This window comes from Epinephelus fuscoguttatus, linkage group LG9 (genome assembly GCF_011397635.1).
Source record: "Epinephelus fuscoguttatus linkage group LG9, E.fuscoguttatus.final_Chr_v1".
In the NCBI taxonomy this organism is placed as follows: Eukaryota; Metazoa; Chordata; class Actinopteri; order Perciformes; family Serranidae; genus Epinephelus; species Epinephelus fuscoguttatus.
In genome coordinates, this window is record NC_064760.1 from 25414800 (window position 1) to 25432963 (window position 18164).

The window sequence follows — 18164 nt, forward strand, 5'->3', positions numbered from 1 at the left end:
ACACGTGAAGATAACGCGTGCGTCGGGTCCGTAAGGAAAAATACTGTTAAATTAAACAAAGTAATAGCTTATTGGTAGTAAAACAAACATTTCGGAGGCTGTATGTCTCCGTAAGCGTTGTCAAAGTCTCAAAAGTGGTGCTGCATATTTCCTATTTCACAAAACTGTAACCCAGACCAAAGTAATCGATCTGAAGGTGGAAAATAGTGTCGCAGGCGTATGAGTCGAACACTGAAACCTCGACTGAGCAAAGATGGCGGATGACAAGGTGAGCGAGTAACGGTGCTCTGGCTTTAAACGTATTAATTTCACCTTTTTCGTCAGATGACAGCAACTTTTAGAGGAGGTCGAAAACAGTTCGTCTCAGCAGCAGTTGGCTGTTAAATAAAGTTGCCGGGGAGATGATGGCTCTAAATGAACGTATCCATCTTCAGCCGGTTAAGTTATGTGGCTGTTAGCTAACCAGCAAACTTGGAGAAATGAGCTGTTTTGTTACCAAAGCCTTTTCGTGGGGTATTCTGTCAGTAAATGTAACTTCAGGTTATATCGTACAGCAGCGTTAGCTTACATAAATGCTGGAATTCGTAGTGGTATTGTTTCCTAATATTAAAATGTGATGCTTTGCTTTTATTTTAGGATCCTCTGAAACAGTTGAAAGATCTGACAAAGCTCAAAAACCAGTTGGAGGAAATCCAGAGGCGAGTAGAGAACGAAATTTCTGTAGGACTTCCTCAGGTGAGTTTTTAAAGGTGCCCCTGATAACACTGACCACACGAGTGGAAAAAAGTTCAAGTTGTTTCAGCTTTCTCCCCCTCCTCTACCAACCATGGGTTGTTTCAGATATAATTTAAAAATACAAACTCAGAGTGTATGGCGTGGATCAGAGGGTTATGATTTTATTCTATCAGGCTTTATTAGAAAGTGTGATCAGATATGGCATGTCAGCGTGGTTTGGAAACCTTACTGTACAACTAACTAACTATTATGTAGCTTGTTTTATCACACGGTGAAGGCATATTGTGGGCAGCATATGAGTCCAAAACAAATTTCCCTATGGGGACAATAAAGTATTTCGTATCGTAATTTCGATGGTGAATGTAAGTCTAATGGCAATGTCCTTCATTCACCTTTCGTATGACTAAAATCAGAAGGCATTTCTTATGACCAGTGGTGGATAAAGTCCCTGAAAGCTATACTTAAGTAAAAGTCTAGATATCTTATCAGAAAATGACTTTGGCAGAAGTTTAAGTCACCTAGTTAATGTTGTGAATAAAAAAGCAAGCGGTCATAATTTTGAGAATTCTAAGGTTTATTTCTTCGTAATATGTGCACCCCAATTCCTGCATTCATCCACCCGTCCCCTCCTCCTTCTGTTTTCCTCCCATTCTTCCCTACTTTGCTTAGTGGACATATATTGGAGTAAAAGTATAAATTTTATTTAGGAATTGCAGTGGAGCAAAAGTGAAAGTTGAAATAACTATAATAACTATAATAACAAAGTGCTATTGTTTCATTACATCACACCACTGCCCGTGAATGATGGTGATTGAGTTAATTTGTTTAGTTTTGTCTTCCTTAAAAATCCTCTTGTGATTTTTTTGTGTTTATTTTGTTAACAATATGATTTTATTTTTGCTAAACATTTTTCCCTTCTTGCAGTGTAAATGTGTTAATTTTTTTTACCCATCTCTGTGTCCTTTTTCTGCACTGGGACCATGCTGAAAATTCTGCTGTTTTGTCTTGCTCCTTCAGGGAGGCTCAGTGTTGGGATCTCCATTTCTGAAGGGCTTTCTGGCCGGCTATGTGGTGGCCAAGCTACGCTCCTCTGCCATCCTGGGAGTGCTGCTGGGAACAATCACTGGCATGTACGCGGCACAGAACTATCAAGTGCCCAACATTGAAAGGACCGTGAAAGACTATATGAACAGCATGAAAAAAGGACCAAAATAATCTGGGCCGACTGCTGGTCTCGCCGGTGACTTAACAACCAAAAGAGAAAGAAATATTGTTGCAGCTGCTGGCTCGTAACGGATCAGCCTTCAGGATTTTGATGTAACTGGACTTTCATTGGGGACTCAATGACTGGTGTTTTTGTTTGCATTTTCCTTTTGGGTTCAGTTAAATACTGCTGTTTCATTTTCACTTGTCTGTTTGATGGTGACACAAAATGGAAGACTTAATGCTTTCAGTGTTAATGTTGGTCCATCAGATTTCATACCTTGTTTGCTGCCAGCATATTAGATTTTGAATTAGTCATGTTTAAAACAGGCAGTATTTCCTGCAAATGTCCTACCCCCTTATTGTTCCATTCAAAGTACATATACAGAGTTCCACAGAGAATAGTGTTTCAGAGTATTTTATAAAAGGTATTTTAATTCTTGAGATTCATAGCTATTTATTAAAAAATAGCCAAAAGGTGAGAGTTGTTTTGCACTAAAGCTAGTAGTTCAAATTAGTTAGAAATTAAGTGTTTGTTTTGTATTGTTGAGGATGATTGTGATCCAGAATGTGGGGCCAAGATCCCCAGCAAGGATTAGGAGACAGTGGGTGAAAAGAATTCTTTGGGGTGTCCTCTTCGGGCTGATGGTCCTTATCTATGGCTCCCATGCACCGCTCATCACTCTCACCAAAGTCGATGGTCAAGTTCCTTTCAACCCCTCATCATGTGTTGTCATGATTGAGTTATCCAAACTGGTGATTTCTCTGGCAACTCTTGTTCTAACTGGGGGTACATCTGCCCTACATGCTCCTCCACCTCTAGCCCGCGTGGCCCCCTATGCAGTCCCTGCCATACTCTATGCCCTCAACAACAACCTGGTAGTACTCATGCAGGCCTACATGGACCCAAGCTCATACCAAGTCCTCTCTAACCTGAAAATTGCCTCCACTGCCCTGCTGTACTCCTTTTGCCTGGGCAAGAGGCTCCGGCCTTCTCAGTGGTTAGCTGTGGGGCTCCTCATGGGTGCAGGCGTGTGCCACAGCTACAGCAGCCTGGGCCCAGGGGACGCTGAGAGGACTGAAGCTGAGGAAGGTCCCAGGCTTCACATCACAACTTGGGGGCTTTTCCTTGTGCTGGTGTACTGCTGTGTTTCAGGGCTAGCAGCAGTTTACACAGAGATGGTGCTGAAGAGCCAGAGGCTGCCCCTCAGCTTACAGAATCTCTACCTCTATGTGTTTGGTGTGGCCATCAACGGGCTGTCCTGCTTCTCCTTTGCAGCAGGTGAAAAGAGCTTTCTGGAAGGATACTCAGGGGTGGTCTGGGCCATTATAGTAGGGCAGGCAGCTAATGGACTCTTGATGTCTGTGGTGCTCAAGCACGGCAGCGGGATCACCAGACTGTTTGTCATTTCCTGCTCCATGCTGGTTAATGCTCTGTTGTCTTGGGGCATCTTAGGGCTGCAGCTCACACCTGTTTTCCTCCTACCCGTTTCTATGATTGGACTGGCAGCTTACCTTTATTACAGATAGTAAATAACTGAACCACAAGGCCCACTCAACTCACTGCGGTCTACTTGTATTTCTGTTTCCATAGTTTTTGAGTTTCAGATGTGATTTGTTTTCTGCCTTATATCTCTGCCTTCTGAAATACAGGATCCAGCACCTGTTCTGATTTGTAACCACATACCATATTATCTGTGAATAGTTACGTCAGCTGACTCTGACAATTTACACCACATTTTACAATTTTATTCATAATTCTGTTACAATGATGTGAGTAAATTCATATAATAATGCAAGTCAGAATTATAATATCTTCAGTCTAACATTTCTGAAGAGTGCTGCTATTGTCATTTTGTTTCATTCTCTGCCAAGAACAATGTCAAAGATTATATCAAAGTGTTATAAAGCGTGTTAATGATAACCAATAAATTGTGAAAAACAGTTTTATTTCTCATGAATCACATTACACACACACTGATTCATAAACATCTTCCAGTCATATATTTATTGTTGTCGGGATGAGAGTTCAGTCGTAGAGTCACCTCGCACAGCCAGAGTATCCTTCAACTCCCCCAGCGCTGTAAAAGAAAAACAAGTTTTTAAATGCTGGTGGGTGGAAGAATCATGACTTGGCATCTCTGCCACGTTTTACTTTAGAGGTTAGGGAAAGCTTTATCTTTAATATAACAGCCAGTCTGGTAGAGGTTGAGAAACATACACTGACCCTTACGGAGTTGTTTGTTGTCAGCCTGCAGCTCCTGGTTCTGGGCAGACAGGTATACGGCATCCTGCACAGCCTCCAGCAGCACGCTGCGGTATCTGCCCTCTGACATCCTCCTCTGCTCCTCGCTTACCTGACGAAACACTCTGAACACCTGGAGAGTGGGAAAACAGATAACACAGAAAAAGAAGGGTGATGCAAGCAAGATGGCAGGTAAAATGCTTCTTCATGTAAACATTTATAAAGCAGCTGTAGTTTTCATGAACAGTCGGATGTTTATTAAAAAATATCTTGTTTTATTTTTGTATGTGTCTATACATTTTTGAGTTTTTCTTTTGTATTTTTTGTACGTACATCTAAAAAAAAAAAAAATCCTTTTCTGTGTAGAATCTGTATCCCTATCCCAAACCCTGCTGTTTTTATAACTATAATGCATTGATTGGTGTCCCATTTTTAGTTTTAATTTTGGGGGAAAAATTGCTCTGAAACCTTAAGTGCTGTAAAATGTGGACTACAATCATGTTTACCTAAAATGCTCTCCTTTAACCCTTTGAAACCTGGAGTGACATCACTTTTCTTGTGCTGCTTTTAGATGCCTCAGTATTTAAGCCTTTTAACCCAGAGCAAATTTGTGCAGTTTCTTTCAAAAACATGGGGAAAAACGGCAATGAGCAATTTGGTAAGAAATATTCCACAAATTGCAAAAAATTAATAGATTTAGAAAATAATTTTTAAAAAGCTAGGGAACAACTATATTTCTAATTCTAATTTTATATTTAAAATTATGTTCCAGAATTATTTGAATTTTTAAGCTCTTTTTCCAGGTCATTTCCTTGTTTGTTTTTAACTTTCTTTTCCATAATGTTCTTGTTTTAAATTTTCTCTTTTCACTAATTTCTTGCCTATTTTTTGGGGTCATTTCTTCTTTCGCTGTTCATGGCCTTTTCCCCATATTTTTGAAAGAAACTGAGACAATTTGCTCAGGTTTCAAAGGGTGAATTGGCCGATAGCAGGCCTCCAGGGCTAACGTGTCAGTGCTACATAACATCAATCATCATAATCAACACCTGTCATTAACTGTATTCAAGATTACAAATGAATTAATATACTGACACATACAAGAGGAAAGCTTATAGAGTGTATTTCCCCGATGCAATATATACTGTATGGGATATTATCCATAAACATCTTAAATGATAAAGGGATATAGTAACCATGTTAAGTGAGAACCATTTGGATGCCCGATGAAACATTTGTATGTAAGGCAAATGCATGTTTAATGATCTGGTTTTTCCAGTAAACATAGGGGTCGAATGAAAAGTTAAACATTTCCATTAGAAGAATGTAGAATTATAGGTACTGGGACAAACTGTGCATCTTTTATCATATCTCCAAGACGTGGAAGGTGTGTGGCTGCTGCTTCCACTCTTTACTGACTTAGGAGACCTTTGGATCTCTCTAAAATAATTTGAGAGCTACTTTACTCTAATAATATGTGCAAAATGACATTGTTCGTAGCACAGGTGGATTATGAGACAATGGCCCCTGGGTACAGACATGCAGAAGGCCCCACAAACTCTCCTACATAAGAGCAAGACGCACAGACTTCATAGTTGTTCAGCCTTATTTTGTTGTTGTTCTGCATCTCGTTGTAATCCTTATGCATCTCTCTGTGGTTTTTTATGTCTCTTAGCAGGTTTGTGACTCTTTGCGGACATTTAAGTCTCTTTGTAGTTGTTTTCTGTCTCTTTTACTGATATTTAATCTCTTTGTAATCTTTTTGTAGCTCTTTTGTGCCTCTTATTCATTGCATTGTGCATCTTTGCTGTCATTTGTGTCTCTTTGTGGTTGTTTTGCCACTTTTCGTAGTCATTGTGTCATCACTTTGGGTTTCTTTGCAGATGAATCACTTTGTAGTCCTTTTATGTTTCTTTGTGGTCATTTTGATACTCTTCCTTTGTGGTGCAAGTCTCTTCGAGTGACATTAGCTGATGACAACCTGAGGACACCTGACACGTTATACCCAGTAGGCCTGTTCAGTAATCTATCAATGATTCTTAGAATTTCATTGTACTTGAGGCCAAAACTGTCCTCTGAGCAGTTTTACTGGATGTTTGGAAAGGCACAGGTACCTTACTTCCTGAATATAGAACCACATATTCATCTACTGGTAAGAAGACACTAGTAATAAACTAATTAAATGAAAATGTGACATTATTTGAGTCAGTGTTTTCTCACTGATACAACAAACTCCCACCTGCAGGCTCTCCTCTCTTAGACAGTGCAGCTCTGTTTGGTGTCTGTGATATTGATTCTGCAGGTCTCTCTCAGCCTGCTGGGCCTCAGCACGCAGGGCCTCTATCTGCAGCACCAGGACCTGCCTCTCTCTGGTCAGCACCAGCAGCTCTCTCTGGGGGCCTTCTGTCTAGCAGAGGAATGGATGAAACCATAAAAAATGCAAGGGAATAACAGAATTAAGTTGCAAATGCAGTGGTTTCCACTGCCCACCATAAATCCAGCCTTGCATTAATTTAAACTGACTCAGCATGCTCAGCTAAGATAGATCACAAACTGAATAATGTTAAACAACAGTGTATCTCATTATCTCACCAGTAGCTGTTCCTGTGCCAAGTCTCTCTCCATCTTCTCCACCTCCTCCTGAATTAATCTCCCGTGGTCCTCCTTAAGTTGCCTCCTCCGTTCCTGGGCTTTGTTGTATTCTAACTGAGACTTAAATTGGCAAAATAAATTTCTTAGTGTGGGTTGTCCACTCTCGCACGCATAAATCTTGTTTATGTGTTTAATGGAGTATTCACAAAGCCTGTAAACACGTTATCCAATCTGATGTAGTGGCGTACAATATCATATTTAATAGATAGAGTGCATTACTTGTTGACAGAGGTCAGATTTATCCGTAGCAGCCCCGTTCTTCAGTGTCTCCTCTCTGAGAGCGTCCCTCAGCTGCTGAATTCTTCCTACTCTGTCCTGGACTTTCTCTACATTCCCTTTACCTTCTGTGAATATGACAAACAAACACAATATCATCGATGTCCCTATATATAAACACATTTCATATCACAGCAGATTACCTCTGATATGCTCCTCCATTTCTTGTTTCAGCTGGGCTTGTAAATATTTCATTGTGTCCGTCCCCTCTCTGTGATCACTGCTGTGCAAATTGCTATTTGGGGTCCGACAGCTCTGCCAAATCAATCCAAAATATGCTCCTCATTTCGTTATGTTTGGAACACATAATCTGTTATCATTGTTTTAAACCTGTGTGGAAATGTGAACAATTTCGATAGAAACCTGCGTTTTGTCTTTTATCTTCTTTGACTCTTCCCTCCTCTTCTCCCATGACTGATTTTTCACAATCTGTTAGAGAGATCACAGAAGGCATTTCAGCTATGAACTCTATTAGTCCCCGCAGGAGACGGTGAGAAAGAACTGTTTAGACTTATTTAATGAATTACCTGCAGGTTTTGGGTCAGCTCTGCTAACCTAAAGGTGGTGTGAACCTCACTTTCCCCCTGTGACATCATCGCGCTCCTTAGCTCCACGATGTCATCTCTGATCTTTTGCTCAGTTGCCCTTGGACACCAGCGATCAACACTGGCATTAGTCACCAAACATCTTGCTTTCTGGGCCAAAGCTAAAGCGGAGGGGGTCTCATCATCTAGGAGACCTGATGGATAAAGAGTAACTTCTATGTTCAAAGGATTACAGGTGAGTTGAGGTGACTGGGCCCAGAGGAACACTCACCTTGAGGGTGGACACAGTAGATGAGGACTGTCCTGCTGTTCCCTGTTAAGGCATCACTGAGAAGGCACGGGAAGATGTTTTCATTTGTTGTAGCTTCGTATTGAGTTTGGTCCATAACCTTCACCAGTGGGCTGACTCTGGAGAGGATTTGTGGTAAAAATGTATTAGACATAAAGGAATGTATGATTTGTGCATTATAATAATAATAATAATAATAATTTTATCAGTCGATCGGTCACATTTTTGCCATTTTTAAGAATATATAAATATTATAGCGCCACCCAGTTGTCAATTAGAGTTAAATTTCTCCAGTCACCTTGAGGCGTCCTGTTCTACATATCTACCAAGTTTAGTAAAAATCAATATGGCAGTTAGGCCTAGATAAGAAATTAGCTCTCTAGCGCCCCCATTTTGTTTGATGGGGTCAATAATGGAGGGGTCCCCTCAGATTATGTGTGGTCATATGCCTACAAAGTTGCGTGGTGATTGGTGAAACCCTTGAGACGTTATACACCTTTATGTGATGAGCCACGCCCTCCCCAATATTCATTGCCTTATAGAAGCTCAGTTTTAGTAAGTCTTCCAACTTTTGCCAAGAGGGAACTTCAGATATTGGTCCCTAGATTATGTTCACCGTGTTTCATGCAGATCGGTCAAACTTCCTAGGAAGAGATCGATTTTAAGTGTTTTTCAAAAAATTCAAAATGGCGGAAAATCTATATAACCGAAAGTTATGGGTTCTTGAGGCAAATTTGTTCCTCATGAGGAGAGGCATCTCTGTGCAAAGTTTCATGTCTCTACGACATACGGGGCATGAGATATGCCCATTCAAAGTTTGCAATTTCAATCAGTTGCTATAGCGCCCCCCTTTGGCCAATTGATGTAATATTGCTTCTTTCGCATCCTGCCATGACCCTCTACCACTGTGCCAAATTTCACATGGATTGACCAAGTCAGTGAGAAAAAAACGTGGAACAGACACACACACAGACACACAGAGTTTTCGTCATTACATAGTAAGATAGTTATGTGCCGTTTATGTTTCTTGAAATCTAATAAAGTTTGAAAAAATGTTGAATGTTAAACTCCAGATACCCAGAGCCTCCTTAAGCATGCCAAATGTGAAGGACTCTGATGTCAAACTATGACAGTGCACTTATTTTTTACTTATTCTCTCTAGACTTGAACACTGGACCAACCTTTTCACTGGCATCAACCAAAAGTCACTCTCTCGCCTTCAACTAGCTCAGACTGCAGCAGCCAGGCTTCTCCCTGGCTCCAACAGACAACATCCCATCACCCTAATTCTGGCTTCTCTCCACTAGCTCCCTATTTGATTTAATATTGATTTTTAAGATTTTAATGATCTATTTTAATGCACGTCCGGGTCTGGTTTCAAGCTATATAGCAAAACTGTTGACTAATGTTAAAGTTAAAGTCCCACTGATTGTCACACACCTGAGTGTGTGAAATTTGTTCTCCGCATTTGACCCATCCCCTGAGGGAGCGGTGTGCAGCAGCGGTGCCACGCTCGGGAATCGTGGTGATGTAACCCCCCAATTCCATCCCCTGATGCTGAGTGCCAAGCAGGGAGGCGATGGGGCCTATTTTTATAGTCTTTGGTATGACCCGGCCAGGGATCGAACCCACGACTTCCCAGTCTCAGGGTGCGCACTCTACCGCTAGGCCATGTGAGCAAAGGGGTAAAGCCAACTAGCAGCCTTATACTGAATGGGGTTCAACTATGACTGGTGAAGTTGCAAGCTTAACCAATAACAAAAAAAAAGTATGCCTGGACGAGACACTGATTATTGCTGTGTTTAACCAGCCGATCTTGTGCAATACTAGCCATGAAAAATACAAACTGTCCCCCAACTGGCTGGCAGTGAGTTGGGAGACAGGCATAGAGTGTTAAGATAAAGGAAAATGTACCAAAGATATCATACTTTGCAGTGGCAAGCTAGCACTAGCGGGCAAGCTAGCTTTCCATGTGCATCAAACAGGCACTGCCCACATTTAGTACGAATATCGCCTCATCAGACGATAGTCAGCTGCCTGCTTTGCTCTTGTGTGACTGTCCCCTATATCTGAAGGTGACCGTACTTTTGCCGTCAGGGCCCCTCGGCTTTGGAATGACCTGCCTGAGGAGACACAGTTTGCAGAATCAGTGATTCCTTTTAAATAATTTCTTAAAACCCATTTTTATAGACTTGCATTCATGTGATGTCATCTTAATATTGCTATCTACGCTATAGATATGATTTAGATCTTGTAGATGTTCCTGACTTCCATGGTATATAGCTTTCTTGATGCACTTTGTTTCGCCTTCCTGTTGGTGCACACTTTAAGTTTTTGGTATGTCTGTGTTCATGCATGCATGCTGTATAAAGATCTTCTCTGGTGTCAGATATGTGTCGAAACAAACATATATCCAAGTAAGGACAACAAAAGCTTTATCCTAATACCTAATTATACACTGTATACTACACCACTAATCTATTCAGCATGCTGTTTTTTTCTGGTAGTATACACAAAATCAATATACAAATAGGAAATGCTGTAATATGTGCACCGTGCAAAAGCAATCAACTTTAGAAATGCCACTGCCTCTTCAACTTCAATGGCAGTCAGCAAAAAGTTCCCCCAAAATTTCAATAGTTATTTGTTTTGTTTCCTGAAGTGTTACTTTTTCACCACCACCCACATCCACCCACACACACATCAAGCTGCAAGGCTCATTTAAGTGACTGGTAGTAGATATAATCAAATATATATGAAGCCTGACGGAAATAAAGTATTTCCATTGCAGATATTTCAGATTTCATTGAGCATAGGTTTGTTTACACGGGAAGCAAATGACACTGTCCTCATTGTCTGACTTGATTAATGTTTTCTTTTCACAGCAGACACTTGACTTGTCATAAATTAACGTTGGCTTTGTTCTCACGTGTCGCAGTAAGTCATGACAGTGTGACAGTGAGCCAGCATGCACAATAACAGGACTCTGACACTGAAGCAGCTAAATGGAATTCATTCATCAGTAATGTGCACCGGTGATTTTTCTTCTGTGACTTGTAACAAAAGGCCAGCTGTAGTTCAAATATTTCTAAAGGCACACTTAACAAAGGTGTCATGTGATGTAACTAAGCATTTTCTCCTTCAGTAAAACTTGGTTTGCCACTGTCTTCTAACTCTTTAATTCACCAATGAATGAACAGCCCAACCACAGTCAGAGTAGTGCTTTACCACCTAGCTGAACATTACAGTATCAGCTTTAGTTCCTCTGGCCCGTGTAATGTATAGCTCACTGTATATGAGTATAATATGACTGACCCTCTGAGGTCAGTCCTGCTGGCTCCTCCTGCCAGACTGAACAGCTGCAGTCTGCTGCGGTAGACCTCTGACTCCACCTCCTGTGGATGAAGTTTCCACTCAATGGCCACAGAGAACAGGGAACTACATCTGAGGAAAGAACACATCACAAACACGAAGAGACAGTAACAGGTCCATTCATCCCACCTCCTCGTATCAAGGTCATAACGCGCAGGACAGGTCAACTTGAAATGACACCATGTAACACAAAGATAAATCTGCTCCGTGACAATCCAATCACTCGTGCAACAGTAAGACACTTAGCGCTATTGTGATCGACCGTTGTAATTAATCCATTCAAAGTGATTCAGCTAATGGATTACATGGCCAGAGTTTATTTGGCCTGTTCTTTACCTGCTGGAAATGGAGCCTGCACTGGCCTTCAGTGTCTCCCTGCATGTTTCATACATAGTGTAGGCTTCTTCTGCTGAACACACGCACACCTCACATAAACCTCCTACAAGACTGAGAAAAAAAATGATTTGGTTTGCATCTCATACACGTAAAGGAATACCTTGAAAAACTTTGTTTTCCTCACAGGCCTCTGGTCAACAAAGAATCAAAAAATTGAGTATAACGTTAGCTAAGACAGGACACAATTGTCAAGTTCAGCTCAGCCTCATCAACTGATCTCAGTGAACTGATGGAGCAGCTGACTGATGGAAGGGAGTCAGCTGATAGATCACATGATTCCTTTCTATGCAACCAATTGGCAAATCTCATTCAGGGCGCCCAGTTTAAACTGCTCTGGCCTGCCTACTGTTGCTGATTCCTCTGCAAGCTGCTTTGCAACCTGCCTCCACCCCAGCTCCTCCTTTTCATGCTGTGTCTAACTTATCAATGTCATCTCTGATTGTCATTGATGCTGCTCAGTTTTGTTCCTGGGGTTCTTTGCTGCTGCTCTCCCTGCCTTAGGCTTTCCATGTAGGCACATGGAAGGGCAGATGTGTGCTCTTTCCGCCTTAGGCTTTCCACACAGTTGCGTGGAAGGGCAGAGAGGTGTGCTCTCTCCGCATTAGGTTTTCCACACAGGCACGTGGAAGAGGCTTTTTGTGTAGGCCTGAGGAAAGGCAAAGAGGTCCCATAACAGAGCCATACCGCCAAATAAAATGCTGCAAATGGAAATAAAGTTTTGTTTGACTTAAGTGGTCCTGACTGAAATGGAGAAAAATTTTGATAATTGTAGTAAGTCACTAGTAATTTTACCTTGTTGAACACAGGAGCTGCTTGTCTACCGCTTTCTCGATCAGTTAGTTTGTTTGTGTTATTGTGAGACTTTAATGTTTGAAAGGGTTAGTTCGGATTCACCGTAGTTATGCAGTAATGCAAACAAACTACAGATTGAGGCAGTGGTAGACCAACAGCTCCTGTGTTCAGCAAGGTAAAGCTACTGGTTTTGTTAATGGAGTCTGGCTTTGAGGCGAGCTTTAATGAGTTTTACTTCCTGTTTAGTTTCCTCATCGGAAAGGGCTGTCTGTTTGGGAAGTACTGAGCATACGACTTGATAACTGAGACATGGGTAATACTGCACTATTGTGTGACAGTTTGTAAACAGATGAATTTTCTCAGTTTTTGGATTCTTTGTTCGCCATGGAAGCATAAGAAAACAACAAAGTTTCAAATTCAACATAAGACAGGGTGAATAATAAGCATACAAATGGCTATTTGAGGGGTGATGTATTTCTTTAAATGTACAAATGAGGTGTAAGTGTGTATTTGTTGTTTACTGTATCTATTTCATCTGGACTCACCTTCCAAGGACGGGATGTGGAACAAGTTTCAGAGTCTGTCTATTGGGGCTCAGCAGATCCACGGCACTGCCATCTGGATAAAACTGACATTGACAAACATCAGAAGTTATCCTGTGTTGTATCATGTCTCATATGATTTATGGTGATGTTACTAAATAGAAGGACAAACCTGAAGGAATGACACAGAGATAAACAACTCCTCTTTCATCTGTGACAACACACGACCAAACAGATCTGCCAGGACCTGAGACAGAGCGAGGAGTACGATTGATAGTGAACACATTAAATCTGTCACTGTTAAGTGTAGTTTTGTTTTGGGCTTCACCTGTTTGATGATACTTTGGTCGATCAGAGTGTTAATCTTATCTGCGGAGGCTCCACATATCATCAGTGCTCCATTGTAACCACTGGATATGGACTCAGTGAGAGGCTGCAGGAGCTCAGGGTGGAAACTCTGCAGATTTATAATCAGACTTACTTTACAGACATCCAGAAATTTGATAATGAAAAGCTGTAAAGATGCATAATTAAGTATGTTTAAATTGGAAGTCAGAAGCTTTTTTTTTTTTTTTTTTAGACCTGTATGTTGTCCACAGTCACAACGTGGTCAAAGGAGAAGGACTTTGCTTCCTGATTGGAAAACACATTAATAACAGTGAGAGACTCCAGAGAGCAAATTGCAGAATGTCAAGTGGAACAAACTCAAATGTTTTACCTCATCCTTTCCCGATTTGTAGTCCACACCACGTCCTCCTTCACGAATAGCCACACAGTCTTTACCCAAACACAGAAGAATATTTAAACACAAATCCCCAGGGACAGTAGAGCAGATTTCTTTCTTTTACAGATTTTACACGTTTGTCCTGGCTTTACCTTGGACTGCAGTGAGTACAACTCCCACTCTCACTGTTTCAGCTCCCTCACACAACTGTCGAAACATGGAAATCGGTTAAAACAAGCCAGTCTTAATTCCTATTTTTTCCATTTTTTCCCCTCACACTAATGTGGTTGTAAAGAGACAGTACTTACAGGTGCATTCATGCTCTCAGTGGCCATCCCCTCGGCATGTGTACCTTAGCCACTGGGTCACCTGGATTTCATTACAACACACTGAAATATTAATGAGCAAGAATCTACTTTCACTGGTCTGGGTGATCAGGGTGTGCTTACCAAGATGGTCACCAAGGTCACAACTGGGAGTATTGATAAGCAGGAATTATGAAATGATTTTCTTCAAACATCTTTATTATGTAATTTTGGAATATGATACAGAAAAAGATCAGACCGATATAACATTCGTATGAATTTGTCAGATTTACTTGATCAGTTTAAATCATGAGATACACAGAGATATTGTAATAAGCAATGATGAGATTTTAAAAAATATATACCAACATTTTTATTACTGTTATTAGAAACTGATTGATCCTTTAATTTTACATCTAATTACTCACAAGTTTGCCACTTTCCAATATGGCACCCTTTAAAAAGTGATTCTAAGCTGTAACTAATGACCATTAATGATTAAATCATTTATAATGCTTTATAGATCAGTTATAAACCATTAATACAAGCAAATTATGGGTTGCCAGGTTGCAAAAACGCCTTTTCCTGTGGTAATAGTGCAGTTAGATCTTAGATCCTTTGGGACGGTAAGTCATTTGCAACACAGTCTCCGGAATAGATGTTGCAATTGTACCTTTCTGCAAACCACAGATATGTACAATTTGTATGTTGTTATGTAGTGGATATGTTGAAACTTTATATTACTATAAGTGTTAACAATGCTGTGATTGACATATTGTTACGTCTAGGCACAAAAACTTGCTTAAGGTTAGAAAAAGATCATGTTTTGGCTTAAAATGCCCCGTTTGGTTCCACAATTGCAGCTGGAAATGCTGCTGTCTTACTAAAAACAACCAGATTTGTTGTTTGTTGGTCCTGAATGGTGGCTGCAGGAGAAACTAAGCTCATACAGCTGGAATCAGAACTACAACTCTTAGGAAGCATTGATATAATTTGCATGAAACAAATGTGATGTGTCTGTGGTTTGCAGATATGTATATGGCAGCATGTTCTTCTGGGACTGGCCCAGAGGCCCAAAGTGTCAAAGTGCCTGGCCCTCACCTGCAAAATGTCACTCAAATTAACATGTACGGACCAGGGAGAGACTCAAAGTGACCACAAAGAGATGCAAAGGAGCTGCAAAGAGACACAAAATAACCACAAAGAAACATGAAACAACCAAAAAAAGACACAATATAACCTCAAAGACACACAAACCACTACAAAGAGATGCAAAACCACCACAAATTCTGTGTGTCTTGATCCTATGTACGAGAGGTGGTGAGGCCCCTTTGCATATCTGTGCCCAGGGGCCCACTGTCTCATAATAAGCCCATATATACAGTCCAATCAGCAAAAGGGATTTTTTTTTACAACTTAGCAACCCAAAAGTTGTTCTTTTTAATGGCATGTAACTGATCTGTATGTTTTAGTAAATAATGTATTAACAAATAATAAAGGCATTCGTTTAAACCCTTTATAAAGGGTGTCTTATTAGAAAGTGGTACTAAAACAAGATAAGATTAAAGTAAGAGCCTTTAGCCTTTATTGTCTCCCTTAAGAGAAATTTGTCTCGGGCATTTAGGAGAACACAGGTGACGTAACAACACACAGCCTCCCTGTATACATAATTATCCGTATACATGTACAATCAAACTAACAAAGATGCCGTTTGCAGCAAACATCAGCAAAAATAACCAGGTGTGACAACAAACCCATAAAGAGTGTCAGACAGAGAGGAGAGCTGTGGCGGCGTGTCCCAGCAGTCGGTGTCACGTGCATTTCAAGAGACAAATCCTTTATCTGAGTGGTTATTTGAGTGGTTTTCTGAGTGGTTATCTGTTGAAGCACTGGACTGGCACACAGACACTCTTCTGGGAAGTCCTCCACAAACACAGTGTCTGCGTTGTCCAGGGAGACGATGACCTCTTTTCGGGCACAGTCACACTGATAAGGACTTTTCCCTCCGTAGAGAAGCTCAAGCTGCTCCAGTGTGCTCAAATTGGCACCTGTGTCTTTTATCAAGATGGCAAGCTGGTTACTGTCCACCTTTAGCTCCTGGAGATGAGACAGATTATGCAGAGAGTGGAGACGTATGTGACGGTTATTAGACAAATTTAGCTTTCTCAGGGTCTGTGGTGGGCTACTGAATGTCTCCAGAGAATTATAACTCAGATCCAGTTCTTCCAGAGATGTAAAGAGTAGTGAGTGAACCTCTGTGACCCTTGAGTGGGAGAGGTTGAGCATCCTGAGCAGGTTCACCTGGGGGCAGCGTGAAAAGTCGATGATTGAGAAATTGTTGCCGCTGACATCAAGTTCGGTGAGGGCAGGGGTGAGACTCAAGAGTGTGCAGAGAGACAGGAGGGAGCTGAGGTTGCTGTATCTCAGATGAAGAGATTTCAGGTACTTGAATGAAAGAGAGGGGCAAGTTAGGATTTTCTGCAGGCTGGTGAAAGAGAGGGGATTCTCTGACAGATCCAGGTGAGCCAGGTTTTCTACTTTGTGAGCCCAGCTGCAGTCAATCTCTACCAGGCCAGAACGAACAAGAACAAGAGATTTTAGGGAGCCAAACAACCAGCGGTGGAGCTTCTGGAAGGAGGGCTGGAGGAGAGAGGGGTCCACTGTCACATCCTCCAGCACAAGGGCTTTAACTGTAGATGCTTCCAGAAACTCTGGATGCCCGGAAGGCTGGACAACTTCCACAGTGGATGAAATTATGCTGATTGTCTTCAGATTTAACAGGGACAGAAACGGGAGGACTGCACTGATGAATGACGAGGAAATTCTGACGTTATTAAAAATGAGCTTATCTATCTGGATGAACTGGAAAATAGTCGGATCCAAATTTAGATCCATCTCAGATACATCCAGTTTGCCATCTCTCAGCTCCAGCTCTACAGCATTGAAACAATTCAGAAGGCTTTGTGGGTAGTGGATAACCATAACATTGCACACACAACGAGTCAAATCCTCACTTGAAATGCAAAGAGAAGCATCTGCTCCTGAAGTGACAGTGAGCCCCAAAAGCAGGAGCAGAATCAGTCTCTGATTCAGTGTCATGGTAGCCGGGAGGACTGTCAGCAACACCTGAAAACGTCAAGATCCAGAGAGGACAGAATATTATATTTCATGGTTTTAGCAGAAAACTGAAGAATGAAAGGCATCCTAGTAACTTCAGAAAGATATTAAATTTAAAGTTGAAACTCTGGAACCTAAAACACTGCTTATATACCAGATTTTTGGTTCATTTCTGACATTGTTAAGGAATAAAACAAAAACAGAACATTTTATATTAATAATATTTTCTTAAATTGTCCATATTGTTTCAATTTCCAAGTTCAAAATTGTTTAAAACTCCCTGTTTTGTCAATGATGCCATACGTGTCAAGCAGTGTTAAAAGCTGCTCAAAATGTCTGCTTATCTAAATGGAAAACTTCATAATATACACGTTCTATAATCTCCAAAACCTTAATCTATAACTTGGCCTAAAAATGCACCAAAAACACTAATTCAACAACATATGTCTTAAAGTTAAACACTTACCCTCCGTTCAGCTCAGCTTAGCTGTTGGTAATGACCATCAACTGTTGACTCCCTTCAGTGTCTTTATTCTCACCTGACTTCTGATTTTCTGCTACAGATGTTCCCACTTCCTTTCCTCTTACTCACACCTCTAAAAGAAAGAGGAAGGCCCATGTTCTAGGACATATCTACTTCCTAAAAGCAGTTAATTAACTGTACCTGTCTGATCTTTGTGTGCCATCAACACAATGGTTTTCTTCTTCGCTGAACAGATCATGGTAATTTCATTTAATTGATTTGATGATAGGGTGCAGCAGTCCGATCTGACCAGGCTGACGGCGAAGGCAGACAAGGTCAACTCATCCACTTTTAATGGAACTCCAGGTGCTCCCTTTTAGTAGCAGATATAGGTATCCTGAGATCAGAACTAGCCAAGCTGAAATGTCATTTGTTCCTGTGGCAATTCAACCCAACAAACTGCTGTAGGTCGCTGAGCATTATGGGAGGTTGTGTTAACTTATAGATGCAG

At 41.0% G+C, this 18164-nt stretch overlaps 4 protein-coding genes across 4 annotated transcripts; 2 read left to right on the forward strand and 2 right to left on the reverse strand.

Annotated features, from left to right (window-relative positions):
* Window positions 1–143: 143 nt before the first annotated feature.
* On the forward strand, window positions 144–1951 carry LOC125894622 (SLC35A4 upstream open reading frame protein). Its single transcript, XM_049586159.1, has 3 exons — window positions 144–268; window positions 637–735; window positions 1753–1951. Exons 1-3 carry the CDS (start codon window positions 254–256, stop codon window positions 1948–1950), a joined length of 312 nt encoding a protein of 103 aa, XP_049442116.1. The 5' UTR covers window positions 144–253; the 3' UTR covers window position 1951.
* Window positions 1952–2490: 539 nt separating this feature from the next.
* On the forward strand, window positions 2491–3861 carry slc35a4 (solute carrier family 35 member A4). Its single transcript, XM_049586158.1, has one exon. The coding sequence runs from the start codon at window positions 2491–2493 to the stop codon at window positions 3466–3468; it is 978 nt and encodes a 325-aa protein (XP_049442115.1). The 3' UTR covers window positions 3469–3861.
* A 75-nt stretch (window positions 3862–3936) lies between these two features.
* Window positions 3937–14103, reverse strand: si:dkey-201i24.3 (kinesin-like protein klp-20). The gene is made up of 17 exons (XM_049586809.1): window positions 14077–14103; window positions 13921–13975; window positions 13763–13821; window positions 13627–13677; window positions 13217–13501; window positions 13048–13130; window positions 11651–11761; window positions 11258–11386; window positions 7925–8061; window positions 7636–7847; window positions 7472–7537; window positions 7252–7363; window positions 7052–7176; window positions 6773–6892; window positions 6420–6587; window positions 4166–4316; window positions 3937–4019 (listed from the first exon to the last, which is right to left on the reverse strand). Exons 1-17 carry the CDS (start codon window positions 14101–14103, stop codon window positions 3946–3948), a joined length of 1965 nt encoding a protein of 654 aa, XP_049442766.1. The 3' UTR covers window positions 3937–3945.
* A 1257-nt stretch (window positions 14104–15360) lies between these two features.
* LOC125894489 (monocyte differentiation antigen CD14-like) lies at window positions 15361–17952 on the reverse strand. The gene is made up of 2 exons (XM_049585904.1): window positions 17657–17952; window positions 15361–17199 (listed from the first exon to the last, which is right to left on the reverse strand). Exon 2 carries the CDS (start codon window positions 17170–17172, stop codon window positions 15769–15771), a length of 1404 nt encoding a protein of 467 aa, XP_049441861.1. The 5' UTR covers window positions 17173–17199; window positions 17657–17952; the 3' UTR covers window positions 15361–15768.
* Between the last annotated feature and the right edge of the window lie 212 nt (window positions 17953–18164).